The 13,993-nt window shown below is 41.0% G+C and overlaps 2 protein-coding genes and 1 pseudogene across 4 annotated transcripts in view; 1 reads left to right on the top strand and 2 right to left on the bottom strand.

Moving 5' to 3' along the window:
- PIP5K1B (phosphatidylinositol-4-phosphate 5-kinase type 1 beta) overlaps positions 1 to 13,993 on the bottom strand; it is a 334,673-nt gene that overhangs the window by 242,218 nt on the left and 78,462 nt on the right. The window lies entirely within an intron of this gene.
- On the top strand, positions 3,560 to 6,091 carry LOC108314507 (annotated as a pseudogene).
- On the bottom strand, positions 8,988 to 13,520 carry PABIR1 (PP2A Aalpha (PPP2R1A) and B55A (PPP2R2A) interacting phosphatase regulator 1). The gene has a single exon (XM_017543424.2). The coding sequence runs from the start codon at positions 13,490 to 13,492 to the stop codon at positions 12,497 to 12,499; it is 996 nt and encodes a 331-aa protein (XP_017398913.1). The 5' UTR covers positions 13,493 to 13,520; the 3' UTR covers positions 8,988 to 12,496.

Genomic DNA, 13,993 nt, shown 5'->3' with positions numbered 1-13,993 from the left:
TTGATGGCAACTTCAATCCTTCCTGTTGTTCAGGCCCCAAAGCTTTCAGTTATCCTTAACTTCCACTCTCGTGCCCACCTTAAACCTACTAGCAAAATTTGTTGGTTCTATCTTCAAAATATATCTAGAATTTAGCCACTTCTTCCACCTCTTCTGCTACCACCCTCATCCCAGCTGTCATCATCTCTTACCTGGATTGCTGGATAGCCTAGTAATTGGTCTCCTGCTTCTACCATGCCCTCAGGGTCTATTCTCAACACAGCAGGAGTGTTCCTTTTAAAATCTGAGACAGTTCACATCACTCCTATGCTCAAAACTCTGCAATGGCTCTCATCTCACTCATACAGCCAATGTCCTTCATACAATACTATGCCACCTGTGTTTGCAATAATCCTCACCACTGCCCCTCTCTCTAACTCCATTTTTCCCTTCAATGACTCTGCTTCAGCCATCCTGAGTTCCTTGCTGTTCCTTACATGTGTACACACACACATACACACACACACATACATATTTACATGTGTATATATACATAGTAATTTGCTTATTTTTTATGTTTAGTATTGCCCCTCCTTGTTAGAATGTATGCAAAAGGTGGATTCTACAGGGCAGGAGTCTTTGTTTCATATACGGAAGTATCCTAAGAGACTGGCCAGTGTGAGGTACATACTCAGTGCTTTAATCAAAATTGCCTAGTGAATGAATTTCTAGTCTCTTAGCAAACTATAAAGGGCTCAGCCATGTGACTGAACTTGTTCCACCAAGAATCTTACTACATTCCTTTCTCTTAAAAAACATGTGCACCACAGTAAATGCTGGATAAATGTTTGTTGGATGAATTCTAAATGGCATTGTGATTGTAAATGGAAGAAATAATCTCACCACAAATATCAAGAAATCAACAAAACAAAACAGAAACTGTGTACCATTTGTTCATCCATTTATCTGTCTATTAATTCATCTACTCAACATAAATTTGGGTAACTATAATGTGCTCTGCACAGGTGTTAGGGACATAAATAAAAGGCTTAGTCTCTATTTTTGCATGGGGCAAAGAGAAAATAAACCATACAAATACAATTCAGACTATTAATTGCCTTTACAGAGGGAAGCCCTGGGAACAACAGGTTCACAGAAGAAAGCACCTAACTGACTGAGGTTGTAGAGGCAGGAGCCACCAGGGAAGATGTGCCCCTTGAACTAAATTTTTAAGGAGTTAATTAAGGAAAGAGAGTTGGCAGGGGCTGTGGAGGAAGGAGGGAGGAGATGCCGCTTTAAGCAGAGGACACCGCTTGTCTGAAAGCACAGCCAGTAAGTATACACAGAAAGCACTGAACTCCAGGCAGCTCAGTTGGCTAGAGTCCTGGAATCCAGGAGATATGTTGAGGCGGAGAGGGCTTTTACTCATGCTACGTAATTTGATTTAAACTTTAATTTAAGGGTAGTCATGACAGCTGCATTCTCAGGTTTGCATTTTACAAATATCTGAAAGCAAGTAGTATGGTAAATGGGGCCTTGAGAAAGACTATAATAAAAAGGTATGAAATTTAAATTCAGAGTTAGAAATGCAGTATAAATTGGTAAAGAGCCCCAGGAATTTTAATTCTTGACTCAAAGTAACCTAACAATTACAATTAGATTATTTACCTTTTTTCCCCCTAGAGGACTCAAAAGAAAAGAGCATTAAGGGAAACAGACTCAAAGAAATTCTTAAACAACACATCCTGATTCAAATCCAAAACCTAAATGAAGTGAAACAAACAATGAGGAAAACCACCCTCAATGCCATTCTTTATTCAACAGGGAGCTCACAATGATAGTCCAAGAGAACATTTACAGTGCCAAAAAAAATACCCAATCCATCCATCATCCCCTCACTTCCACTGCCTCCCACACCTCATATTTTCCTTCCCAAAAGATATCAATACTCAACAGCTACTTGTCACTCCCGAGTTCTGATAATCCTCTTGGCATCTCAACATTAAAATCTTTCTTTGTCCTTAAAGCAAGGGAAAGGGATTGCCGAATCCCAGGAGTGATTTATCTCAGACAACCATTTTACTCTGCTGGGGCACAAAAGATCTTTCTCAATTGTATTCTTTCACAACATGCCTTGTTAGCCAAGCCTTCAGAGGTTAGTTTGGTTTGGAGGACCACTGTAGGCAATGGGAAAAAAAACAGAATGATACTGGGCACTAATACAGAACCGAACTTCTGCAGATAAACAAAAGCAATAGGTCCTCTGTTCTCTAGTTTCAGTCATGTTGCCTTAAAATTTATAAATGGGTGTTTTTTTACATCTCCCCGAGTATTTATTCTAGAAATTCAAAAAGGAGAAACAAATCAGACACAAAGAGGTCCTGGGTACTAGTACCAAATACTTCTCTCTTAGGGTGGCTCTTGAAATCTGGACCACTGATCCAAAATCAAAGAACAGCACGCTTTCTATATAGGTTGGTAGTACCTATATAGGTATATGCATAGTTCAGCATCATTTACAAAGTCCAAGTTTCTGTTTAAAAAAACAAAGGGAATCTAGAATGGAAGGAAAGCTAAATATGGCTCCAAGAACACAGAAAAAGGTCCACAAGGGTGAGTGAGTGAGTGTGTGTGTGCATGTGCACGCATGTTCATGTGTGTTTGGGTGTACATACACAAGACCCAAGTATTTGACATTATCTGCCTAACCTTATTCCATTATAAAATTATTTTCACAAACCAGCTACATATAGAACTAAAAGTCACTGTTGAAGTAATTTCTAAATATTTACTGAACTTCTAAAAATAAGACTAGCCTTTTGGAACCAACTGTGCCTTTTGATGGTTTGTTCCAAAGTGTCTAATGTAGTGACGTGATAGGGTGAAACTGGAAGTCTGATCACCAGTTCTAGAATGTTTTCAAAGAGAAGTTTTCCTTTTTTGGATCCTTTTACTTGAATTAATTTTCTATGAAGTAAAGTTTTTAAAAAGTAAAGTTTCTCAAGGATTGCTCAATTCCTCCGAGTTTAAATCTCTACCTCTGGGGAGAGCTTCCCATAGAGAAAGAAGAGGTAAGCATGATCCTTTTTTGAATCTTGCTGTTACACTTTTCCTTTAAAAAATGCCACATTTCTAACTTTCAGAGTTTTTTAGGGGAAAAGAGGGGAGGGAAGAGTCACATTCGTTCTTGCCTTTGCTTCCTTAGGAATGACAATCTAAGAACAACCAAGGATACTGTATAAATTAAATATAACACTGTGTATATATATGTATAAAGAAAACAATAAAAAAAATCTAGAATTTGCGGGATTGGTAATTTCAAACTTCAAATATAAAATCAGTTAAAAATATGTAAAGCAGAGCAGGGCAGGACTTGTTCATAAGGCAGAGTGAGCATCCGGCACCCCGAGGAGTGAGACCAAGTATTCAAGGGAGGGATACTTCAGGCCCATGCAGTAAAGGAAGAATGAATCTGGTCTTGGAAGATGGGGTTGAAAATGTGCAGAGTCCTGAAGCTTTCATACTCTAAAAGGCTTTCCTCTCTCACTTGACAATCACTTTTCTCTCTCACTTGACTATCATGATTTATAGACTTTTCTTGATCAACTCCACTGGGGATATTTTCCTGGAGAAACACTGGAAAAGTGTGCTCCACTGTATAGTTTTTGATTACTTTTTTGAGATGCAAGAGCAAGCTACTGAGACAGAAAATGTGCCTCCAGTTATCCCTGCCACTCACCACTGTCTGTCATGTTTTGTTTTGTTTTGTTATTTTGAGATGGAGTCTTGCTCTGTCATCAGGCTGGAGTGCAGTGGCACAATCTCGGCTCACTGCAACCTCCACCTTCCAGGTTCAAGCGATTCTCCTGCCTTAACCTCCCAAATAGCTGGGATTACAGTTCACCACGCCCAGTTAATTTTTGCATTTTTAGTAGCGATGGGGTTTCACCATGTTGGCCAGGATGGTCTTGACCTTGTGATCTGCCCACCTCGGTCTCCCAAAGTGCTGGGATTACAGGTGTGAGCCACCGTGTCCAGCCACCACTGTCTCTTAAGTGTTTACCACCACATGATCTTTTTTGTGATTGTAATCCAGACAGAGGTCTCTCCCCTATTTGTCACTGAGTTTCTTCACTGAGTAATGGACACATTTCAGAATTATTTTGGGGTCTGTTCAGAATTAGTGATCAAGGTCAATGTGATTGTGGCTTACGAGGCATTAAAAGAGATGCTTGGCATTGGGTTTCCAAACTGACTTGTTGGCTACCAAGTCAAATATCCTCAAAGAATGGATAAAGCCTGCCACTATCCTTCAAACGGTTTTCAACACCATCACAGGAAGCACCAAGTGGGTGACCAATTTCCCACTGGATAATTGTCAGTGGTGCCTTAGCGATGTACTGGGGTGAAATACACCAACAATGAGGCCCATTTTGATGTGATTGAAGAGACTGATGCCATTATTGATACGGCAGGTTCTACAATTGCTGCTGAAATTCAGGGGGTGATTGATGCTGTATCAAGCTGATTGGAATGCCAGACCTTACACTTCCCTTGATGAACCCCAGGTGGTTGGATGATGTCAGCTTCCATCCTTGTGTTTGTTTCAAGCACTGGGAATCTGAGCATATCCTTTCCTTCATTCCTATCCATTTCCTTCATTTCCTGATAGAAATTTCCACCTGCTCTCTTATCAGTACACAGAATCTGGTTTCAGTCCCAGCATATGTCAAACATGCTATCAGTTTCTGAGATAGTAGTTCACTTGTATGCTTTGAGATAATGGTGGGACCCAAGCAGGCAATGGGGAAGACTATAGAGGGAGTGACAGTCACCAGCCAGATGCTCAAAGAGGTCCTAAACATGAGCCTGACTCCACCACAGGTTATGCACGCATTTGGCCCAGTCACAGAGATGCTGTTTTTGGATATAGGAAAAACAAATCCCTACAAGCTACCAAGTTTGAGGAGGATGATGAGTCTTCACATTGAAGATTCCAAACCAAAACCATGGTTCTGTGAAACCATTATTTCCTTCTATACACTTTAATTTTTTACCTATTACTATAAAACAAAAAACAAACAAACAAAACAAAACAAAAAAACCTTCCTGATATCTTCCTCTAATATGATAAAATTAACTTTCAGTTAAGATCCAGCAGCTGGCTATTTTTGGACTTAGGGTCGTCTGGATATATATGGAGAAAAGTACAAACCCTTTAAAGGCATAAAATACATGGCTAAGCTAGAAAGTTCCAAGTTTAAAGCTGAAGGGAGAGTTTGCAGAGGGAAGATCATGAATACTTTTTCTACTTATATAAAAGTCAAAAGTATCAGCCTGACTCCCAGGACAGTCCCTCCTGGGCCCACCCATCCCTTTTTCTCCTTTGCCTGCAGTGCTGTGGAACTAATAAAGGGAGGAAAGGGTCACCAGGGAGAACTGGACCAAACTGAAACACAGCATCACCAGTTCTCAAGGACGAGGTGTATGATTGGGGTGGAGATGCTTGATGCTTGTGTAACCATTTTTAACATGGTTTCTACAGAAAAAGATCAACATTTGTTGCTATTTGGCTTTAATTATCTAAAGCTGATGAAAGATTTGATTGTTTTTTAAGGTAGAAAGACGTTGGGCATGGTGGCTCAAGCCTGTAATCCCGGCACTTTGGGAGGCTGAGGCAGGTAGATCACCTGACCTCAGGAGTTTGGGACCAGCCTGGCCAAAATGGAGAAACCCTGTCTCTATTAAAAATACAAAAATTAGCCAGGCATGGTGGCCTATGCCTATAGTCCCAGCTACTCAGGAGGCTGAGGCAGGAGAATCGCTTGAACCTGGGAGGCAGAGGTTTCAGTGAGCCGAGAATGCACTCCTGAACTCCAGCCTGGGTGACAGAGCAAGGCTCTCCCCCGCCCCCCAAAAAAGATTAGAAAGAAAGAAAAATTGGAAGAAAAATGAATGTTAGTCAAGGAAAGGCCTGTTAAGGATCTGATCTATGCAGGAGAAGGAGGAGGAAACAGAATTAAAGAAGACTTACAAGACGTCTTTAAATGAAAGATTGGCAAGAAAAGTGAATAAATTCTGTATTAAGGAGGGATGGGAAGAAGAGAGTTGAATTGCTTTCTTTCTGATCTGACCCCTCATGTATAAGAAACACTTGTACTTCTAGAAAAGGACTAAGGACTTCTTAAATTTGAGTCTGCTCTTGACATGAAAACTCCAATAGAATCATATTTTCCCTCGAAGACTGTGATGATATCAGACTAGTTTTCAGACACTGCCTGCTGCTGGCCTTCAGCACTTGGTCTCTTATCGGCAGTGAGAAGGTGGCTACCTGAAATGCTTCCTTCCCTACCCTAACACAATTCTACTCACTTCCCTTTACAGAATTCACCAGCTTTTTCCCTATTATGTGATCCTACCATGGGATTTAAAAAATAATAGGTGGTGATCTGCCCGCCTCAGCCTCCCAAAGTGTGGGGATTACAGGTTTGGGCCACCACACCTGGCCTCTAATTTTTAAAATTTTTTAAAAAGTAGGAGTTTCAGAGAAGCCAGTCCCATCACCCCCAGTGCAGCCAGAATTTGTGTGTCATCGTATTGGAGTAGAGAGGGCCAACTCATTTCCCCTGAGGGTAGACATGGCTGTGAGTGATCTCACATCTGCATGTGTCCATGCTGGACTGGTACTGGATCCCAACCTTCCTGTCAGAAACTCTTCTGTCAATCACCCTAAGAGAATGCTTACCATGGAGGATATGGTTACTCCTTGAAGCTGCTTGGTAAAGTGGTCATTTCTTCCTGTTCTTTGGCTTTGTACTCTACCATGTATTTATAACAATAGCTAGCTACCAATCCCCTTTTGTTCTAAGACAAAAAAATTCCCCTAAATCTTTGAATACAATTAATGCTATAGGGAAAAAATATGTAAAGCTGTAAAACCATGACTTCCTTCTATACACTTTAATTTTTTATCTATTACTAAAAAAAAATCTTCCCCATGTCTTCCTCTAATATGAGAATACTGTTTTCAGGATGATTACCTATCATTTGATTCAAAACAGAAGTAGCAGCACTAGCAAAATAAAGCAGGTTGCTACAGTTAGCTGGGAAATAGGCTTTACCTCAAGTAATTAAAAAAATATGTCTATAAGGAAAAAAAAAAAACCAAAAGGGCCTACATTCAAAAGAAAAAAAATAGAAATAAGGACTTGAGAAAATGTCCTTGGTTTTCTCATCTCTTCAATCCATAGCACCTGCCTCACAGGGTTGTCTTGAGGATTTTAAAAACTCATAAATGTAAAGCACTAAAAAGAGTGTCCGGACCCATGCTGAATGCTCAAGAAATATTAACATATCATTATTATTATTACTGGCAAAAGCTCGTGTTATCAGGCCATTTATCACTTCCTACCCAGGAAGGCAAACGGTCATAAGGGAATCACAATCTGGTGAAAATCTTGGCTGCCAAGCAATGATAGCTTTATTTCACAGAGAGCATACTGAAGACATGGCTCAAGATTTCTAAAATCTGGAAGGAAGAGGTAGTCATTAGAGAGGGATCAGTACTTATGATTTCTAGAAGGGGGCTATCACCTATAAAAAGAAGAGTAAGGCTTGTTTTGCATTTGCCAGAGGTGGACTTGAATTAATGGTGGAAGTTAGAAGGAAATGTTTGCTCACTATAAGAAAGGCTAACATCAGAAATAATCACTTTATAAAAGGATAGCCGGCCTTGAAAGATAGTATATTATCCTTCAAGTGAAAGCAGGAGTTTCATCAGTCAAGGATGATAACTGCCCAGCGTCGTTGTAAGCACATTCCATGTACGGATCCATTCAATCCTCACCACAGCCATCCTACTCCACTGTCTGTATTCTTAACCACCATGATGTGCTGCCTGCCTCCCAGCTCTGGAATCCTGGGCAAGCTACTCAACTTCTCTGTGTCTCCATTTTCTTATTTATAAACTGAGGATAACGGTAGCACTTAGCTCAGATAATAGTGATAGATTCAAAATGCACTGATACTTTGCTTAGCACTTAGAACAGTCCCTGACATATAGCAAGTATTTTATTATTTTTTATACAAAGGACATTTTAACTTTTAAGAAAATTTTTACTTGGATGGCAAGGTACAGAAGCCACAAAGAACTCTGTCTTGGTTATAGTGAGCAATCTGACACAATTTTTACCAAATAAGTGGAACTCAAGGCTTGCCTTCAGCCCTGATTCTCTAAGTCATGAAAAATACGAGCAAAACTGCTACAGTGAGAGACCTACATTGAGACAAGATTCTCTATACTTTGCCATGGCTGATAAGGTAGAGCCTTGAAAAAAGTGCCCTAGTCCATAAGCCTCTGCTCCCTTCTCTTACCATCCTCAATGCCTCAGCCAATCATTCAAACTACACTTGCAGCACAACACTTAACTGCTTCACAGAGATTTACCTAGTACCCACTTAACCAATTCCCAAACCAAGTCAATCCAACCCACTTCCTTTGTGCCTGCCACCCAACTGCAACCTGGCATCCAGCATAGCCTACTAAGCCTTCTACTTGTCCTAAACTTGCTCCTGTACAGATTCTCAGAGGCAACATTAAACCTTTTCTGCACTCGAGCTTCCAAATGACCTCCTGTCCCTATCCTCATGTATCCCAGATTCCTCAATAATTGGAAAATAGGCACAATCAGAAACAAATTCTACTTTTCATATAGCTACCTCATACCTTTAAACCCCCTGCAACAACAAATCAATTCAACATTTGCTGATACCTTTGCCTAGTCTTTTCACTCTCTTTCCTGTTTCAGAAGAAAAGTATGTTTCCAGATCTCCTTTCCAAGGCCAACTCTTTCTTCTGTTCTCTGGTGCCACTCAAGAAATAATCATCAAGATCTTGGTTCATTGTCTGGCAACCATTTCCTTGATTCCCACCTCTGTTAGATCTTCAAAATTGTTCTACTAATCTATAAACATACCCAGAAGAAAAAATGTTCTCAGACCTGTTTTCCTCATTTAAGTCTTGATTCTTTCCCCAATTTTATTGCCAAGTAAAGTGGTCTCTTGCTATAGGTATGTAACTTGTTGAACTAATAAATGTGAATCACTGGAAGGCAACCTGATACAAGTTACTCTTGATTACAATCAATCTTTTAAGTACGCTTAAGGGTCCTAACATCCAGCAGCCTTGGATTTAACGATCCTTAATTATTTCTCCCATTTACACTGTGTGCACAACAAAGGAAAATATACCAGAGGTTTATTACATGTGACAAACTGTACTTTAAGTAAATGTTGCTATTGGCTTTAGGGCTTCTTGCACAAAGTTTACAGATTAGCAATACTAATACTTTAAAAATGCTTTTTGAAGGATAATTCTCACACGAGCTAAATAAGCCCTTACATTCTACAGAATGAAGTTATGAACAATACTATGATCATGTAAATTGTCCATATACCCTTAGAACCTCATCTGATTTAAAAACTTACCAACTATATAGAATAAGCTTACAGAAATAAATGTTTCCATACCTTCAAGGAAAAGGATCTAAAATAGGTGAGAACATGATATATTTAAGGAAAAGAAAAGCAAGACAGGGTGAAGCACAGAAAACAAGAAGAGGGAAGGACCAAGTTCCTCAGGGCCTCCTAGCCCAGAATACATACATTTTGGCATACTCATGAGAACAACAGGAAAAAAATGAAAAGCTTTCAGCTGGGAGATGGATCAGTGCCGCAATTTCAAAAGGATGACTCTACTTGCTGTATGGAAGGTGGATGGACAACCGAGTGTGATGGGCACAAGTGGGAGTTAGGTAGTTGCTTCAGAAGCCTAAGAGTGAAATGCTGGTAGCCTGGATCAGGGTGGCAACAGAAGTAGAAGTAAGGAGATAGATTCTAGCTGATAAAAATCAGTCAGACTTGAGGAATGACTAGATATGGCGGAAAGAAAAGAAGAGAGGTGTCAATGACATGTTGGTTTCCTGCATTTATATACATATATACATGGAAATGCCAGTAACACGCCTTGTACAATATATACCAAATTGTTAACAGAAGTTACCTGTGGAGAGGAAAAATGAATTTTACAGTTAAAAGCAGACTTAAAAAAAAAACACACACACATAGATATGTACATTGTTTAAATATTTTATAATCAGTAGGTATACATTGCCTTCATACTTAAAATCATGTGTAATTTACCTGCCTGAAAAGGACAGGAATGGCATTTTAGGGAGAAGGAAAAATCTATCCCAGGGCACAGACACATGAAAGTACATGACATACTTGAAGAATATCAAGTGGTCTAGCGTTTGCAGCATAAGAAGGAAAGAAGATGTATACTGGGACAGAGATGAGAGGATTGGAGCTATTTCAGAATACAGCCAGATCATAAAGGACCTTCTATCTTAGGCTAAAGAAACCATTCCTTAAAGAGGTTTTCAAGCAAGAGAGTGAAAACACATCAAGTTTAAATTTTAGAAAGATTACTCAAGAGGTAGTATGAAGATTGAACCAAAAGGAGACAGAAGACAGGCTGAAACTTAAGCAAAATCAGGGGCAACAGATAAGAGAAGGTAAGAAATTTGAGATTCATTTCAGAAGTTGACAGGACTTGGTGATTAAGCTAATCCAACAGAGAAAAGGAAAAGTCAGAGGCTTCCATGGTTTCTAGCTTAGGATATTAGTGATGACATCAATTGTGATAATGCAAGAACAGGTGAACTGAGAAAAGTAACCGCTTCTGTGTTGAAGACAATGAAGTTCAAATACCTCTGGAAGCAGGGCAAGGTACTCAACAAGAAGTCAGAATATTTAAGTTTAAATTTAAAGAACAAGGTCGAGAATGGGAGCACATGAACACTATTAACCAGAGAGAATTTGAAACCTGTGGACAGTCTTACCCTCGATGTAATTTCACTCCATCTTGAGGCAACTGTCAAGAGTTGACCAGTTCCATTTATTCTCATAGTTGTAAAAATTCCACAAAATTGTTAGTCTCCGTAAGTAACTTTAAAAAGTCAGAGCTTTTTTGTTGTTGTTCTGAGTTATTTTTCCCCTTTACTCTTTGTATGCCATTCTTTCTGTAAAACTATCTAGTTAAGGAAGATATATGAGGTATAAGGAAGCATAATATAAAACAATTTGCTATTCTTATTAAATATTTTGTCTTAATTGTAAAGGCAAAGAAAAGAACATTCCACTATTCTGCCTTTAGCAAAACCTAAGTTAATAAGAATTACCTATGTGACTCTCCACTGATTTTCCCTTGCAAATCATCATCCCTTAATTCACCGACATCCCCAAGGCAGACAACCAAGCTGCAGCTTTAACCACAGAGGTTAAACAATTCACAGTCCTGTTGTTGCTGTCAGAGATCCAAGTTACACTGTACCTTTGTCTAATCAATGATGCCCTAGTTTGGTGGGAGATGGAGAGGAAGGACCTGTTGGCAAGGAAACAGCTGCTTTCTTCCTGAACAAGGGAAAACCAGTAAGGTGACAGATGGGTAGAGCAGAAAAGCAGCCAAAAATTGCCCTGGCTCCTGGTTGGCAATCATTTTTGGAACTGAAGCACAACTGAGTATTTTAAAGTATATCAACAATTGAGAGAGTATTGTTTACCTGGGTGCCCCGAAGTTCAACAAGCCTTCCCACACATTTTCTACATTTCAAAACTTTTTAAGTTTCAGTAGTACAAAGAGCCTAGCCTCAGCCTATGTACAGTGGGCAAAGACTGCAAGGCACTGCCCCATTTCACTTTAGGATTACACCCAAGCAAATGCACTCTCTGGTTAAAAAAAGAAAAAGAAAATTTTTACTTTCTCTATAGTGTATTTGTCTGACTAGAATTACTATTAAAATTTCATTAAAAATGTTTTTCTTAAATGTTTACTTTTATACTTAATTTGAAAGGATTTGTTGCAAAATTTATAATTTGTTCTTTAATCATTTACCCTCCCATCCACTTCTGTAACCAGAAAACTAAATATCCAAGAAATCCTGGGTAAAACAGACAACTACTAGATTGATATAACTAAAGTATTTAAAAGCTGTATAGTCAAGTTATCGTTCTTCATCAAATGGAAAATGGCAACCACTGAAAATAGCATTAAAAATTAGTGTGGGCATGAAGTATGAAATTTTAAACATCAGTTTACTATGCTGAATAAGTCAACATTTATATTTTCATCAGAACTTAATAATCCCATAAATAAATAGAGCTCTCAATTATTTAAAAAAATCAAGGGATAACATGTATTTAGACATATTAGCAGCGTAAAGATGTATGCTTCAAAACACTTATTGGGGAAACGTCTGAAAATATTACTACACTGAATTCAAGGGTATCCGCAGGAACCTGACATAGAAGTTCTCTAGAATAACATCATTTCAGGAAATTTCAAAAAAGAAAAGGGGTCAAATAGGAAATAGCCTCAAATTAATCGACAAAGTTCAGTGCTTGCTCCAACTTGATTATTCTCTCTCTCCACTGCTAAAAGAGTCTCAAGATGAATGAATCACTTAGACGAAAGTTCATCTAGTGGAATAAATGGAGAAGCCGCTTGGGCAGGTGACACAGGAGAGTCGGTGGTAGTGCTGACTTTCGCTGGTGAGTTACAAGAAGATCCGGCACTGCTGCTGTTTCCATCAAGGGTATCCGAAGATACACACACACCAGGATCTGAAAGCTGTGCAACGTCAGAAGAAAGCATGTTGGTGATGCCCTGGAAAAATCTCTTTGGCTGATATTCAGTTTCCATTTCACATTTTCTTTTCAATGGTCCAAGAACACTTGGTCTAATGCAATTGATAGGGCTCTGGCTTCTCCGGGTGGTAAATCGGGTCGTTGGGCTGGGAATAGGGCTTGGAGGCAATCCGTTGCTACTTACAAAACTTTGCAAGGATGGCGAAAAACACTGCTTCCCAATTCCCCGAGTGGGTGACGGTGCTGGTGACACAGGAATGAAATCGATGCGCTTGGGGGAGGCGGATTTCTCCACGTCGTTGTCACTCAGGCTGAAACTTTCCTCCCAGGAGTGGCTTATCTGCATTGCGGTCTGCACCTCCCGCTCGTGGACCGTCTCTCGGTTGATCAAGTCCATGCCCTCTTCTTGTTTAATCTGGTGCAAGCGGCTGCTGTGCATGCGGACAGGGGAGGCCGGTAGCAGCAGGCCGTGGCGGCTCGGGAACGTTGTGCTGTTCCGCCTGGCGCTCGGCGCCTCGGCCTGGAACACCGGCGAAGTGTCACTGAGGCCGTGGATGAGGGGGGCGCTGTTAGACCTCCTGAGGCCCCCGCCGCCGCCGCTGCCGCCGCCCTCCGCCGGGCTCCCGCCCGTACCCGGAGGCAGCTCCAGGTCTAGCTCCATCTTCTCCTGAGCCATGTCGGGGGCAGGGAGGCGGGGGAGGTGCTCAGTCAGGGACGTAGGATTCCCATTCCCCGCAGTCCAGGGCCGCTGCCGCCGCCGCCGCCGCCGCCACCGAGAATCTGTCAGCGGGCTCTCCCCTCTGCGCATGCGTGCTCCTTCGCGCAGGCGCCCGCGCTGTCCGTTCTCGCGGCGCCTGCTTAATGCGTAATATCTGCGCGGCAGTTGTAGGGGAGGGGCGCGGAGGGGTCGGGCCGCTAGTTCGTGTATTACTTTGGCAAATAGCTATTGAGCGCAAGCTCCCGTTGACGCACGTCAATAAGATTGCATTCTGGAGTACATACTCCTAAAACAAATACAAGCCCTGAAAGAGAGGCCCATGGTGATGTGGGGCCGTGTGATGGGGAGTGGGGCTTGGCCTAATCAGGCAGGGCTTCCCCGAAAAAGGAACAGTCTCCTGAAATCCGAAGAAGTGGGCGAAATGGGTGCGGTGTAGAACTTTGCAGGAACCGGGAAGCAAGGCTTCCCAGCCAGGTGGCAGGCGGGAACCAGGAGGGGAGGAGACAGTGTGGTCAGTGGAGAGTGAGGGCTGGCGTGATGTGGGGTGGTGGACCAGACCACATTGTGGTCTTTATCTTGAGAACAATGAAA

This window comes from Cebus imitator, unplaced genomic scaffold (genome assembly GCF_001604975.1).
Source record: "Cebus imitator isolate Cc_AM_T3 unplaced genomic scaffold, Cebus_imitator-1.0 Scaffold155, whole genome shotgun sequence".
NCBI classification, from domain to species: Eukaryota; Metazoa; Chordata; class Mammalia; order Primates; family Cebidae; genus Cebus; species Cebus imitator.
Note: the sequence above shows the minus strand (reverse complement) of the source record. Positions and strands in the feature narration are given on the sequence as shown.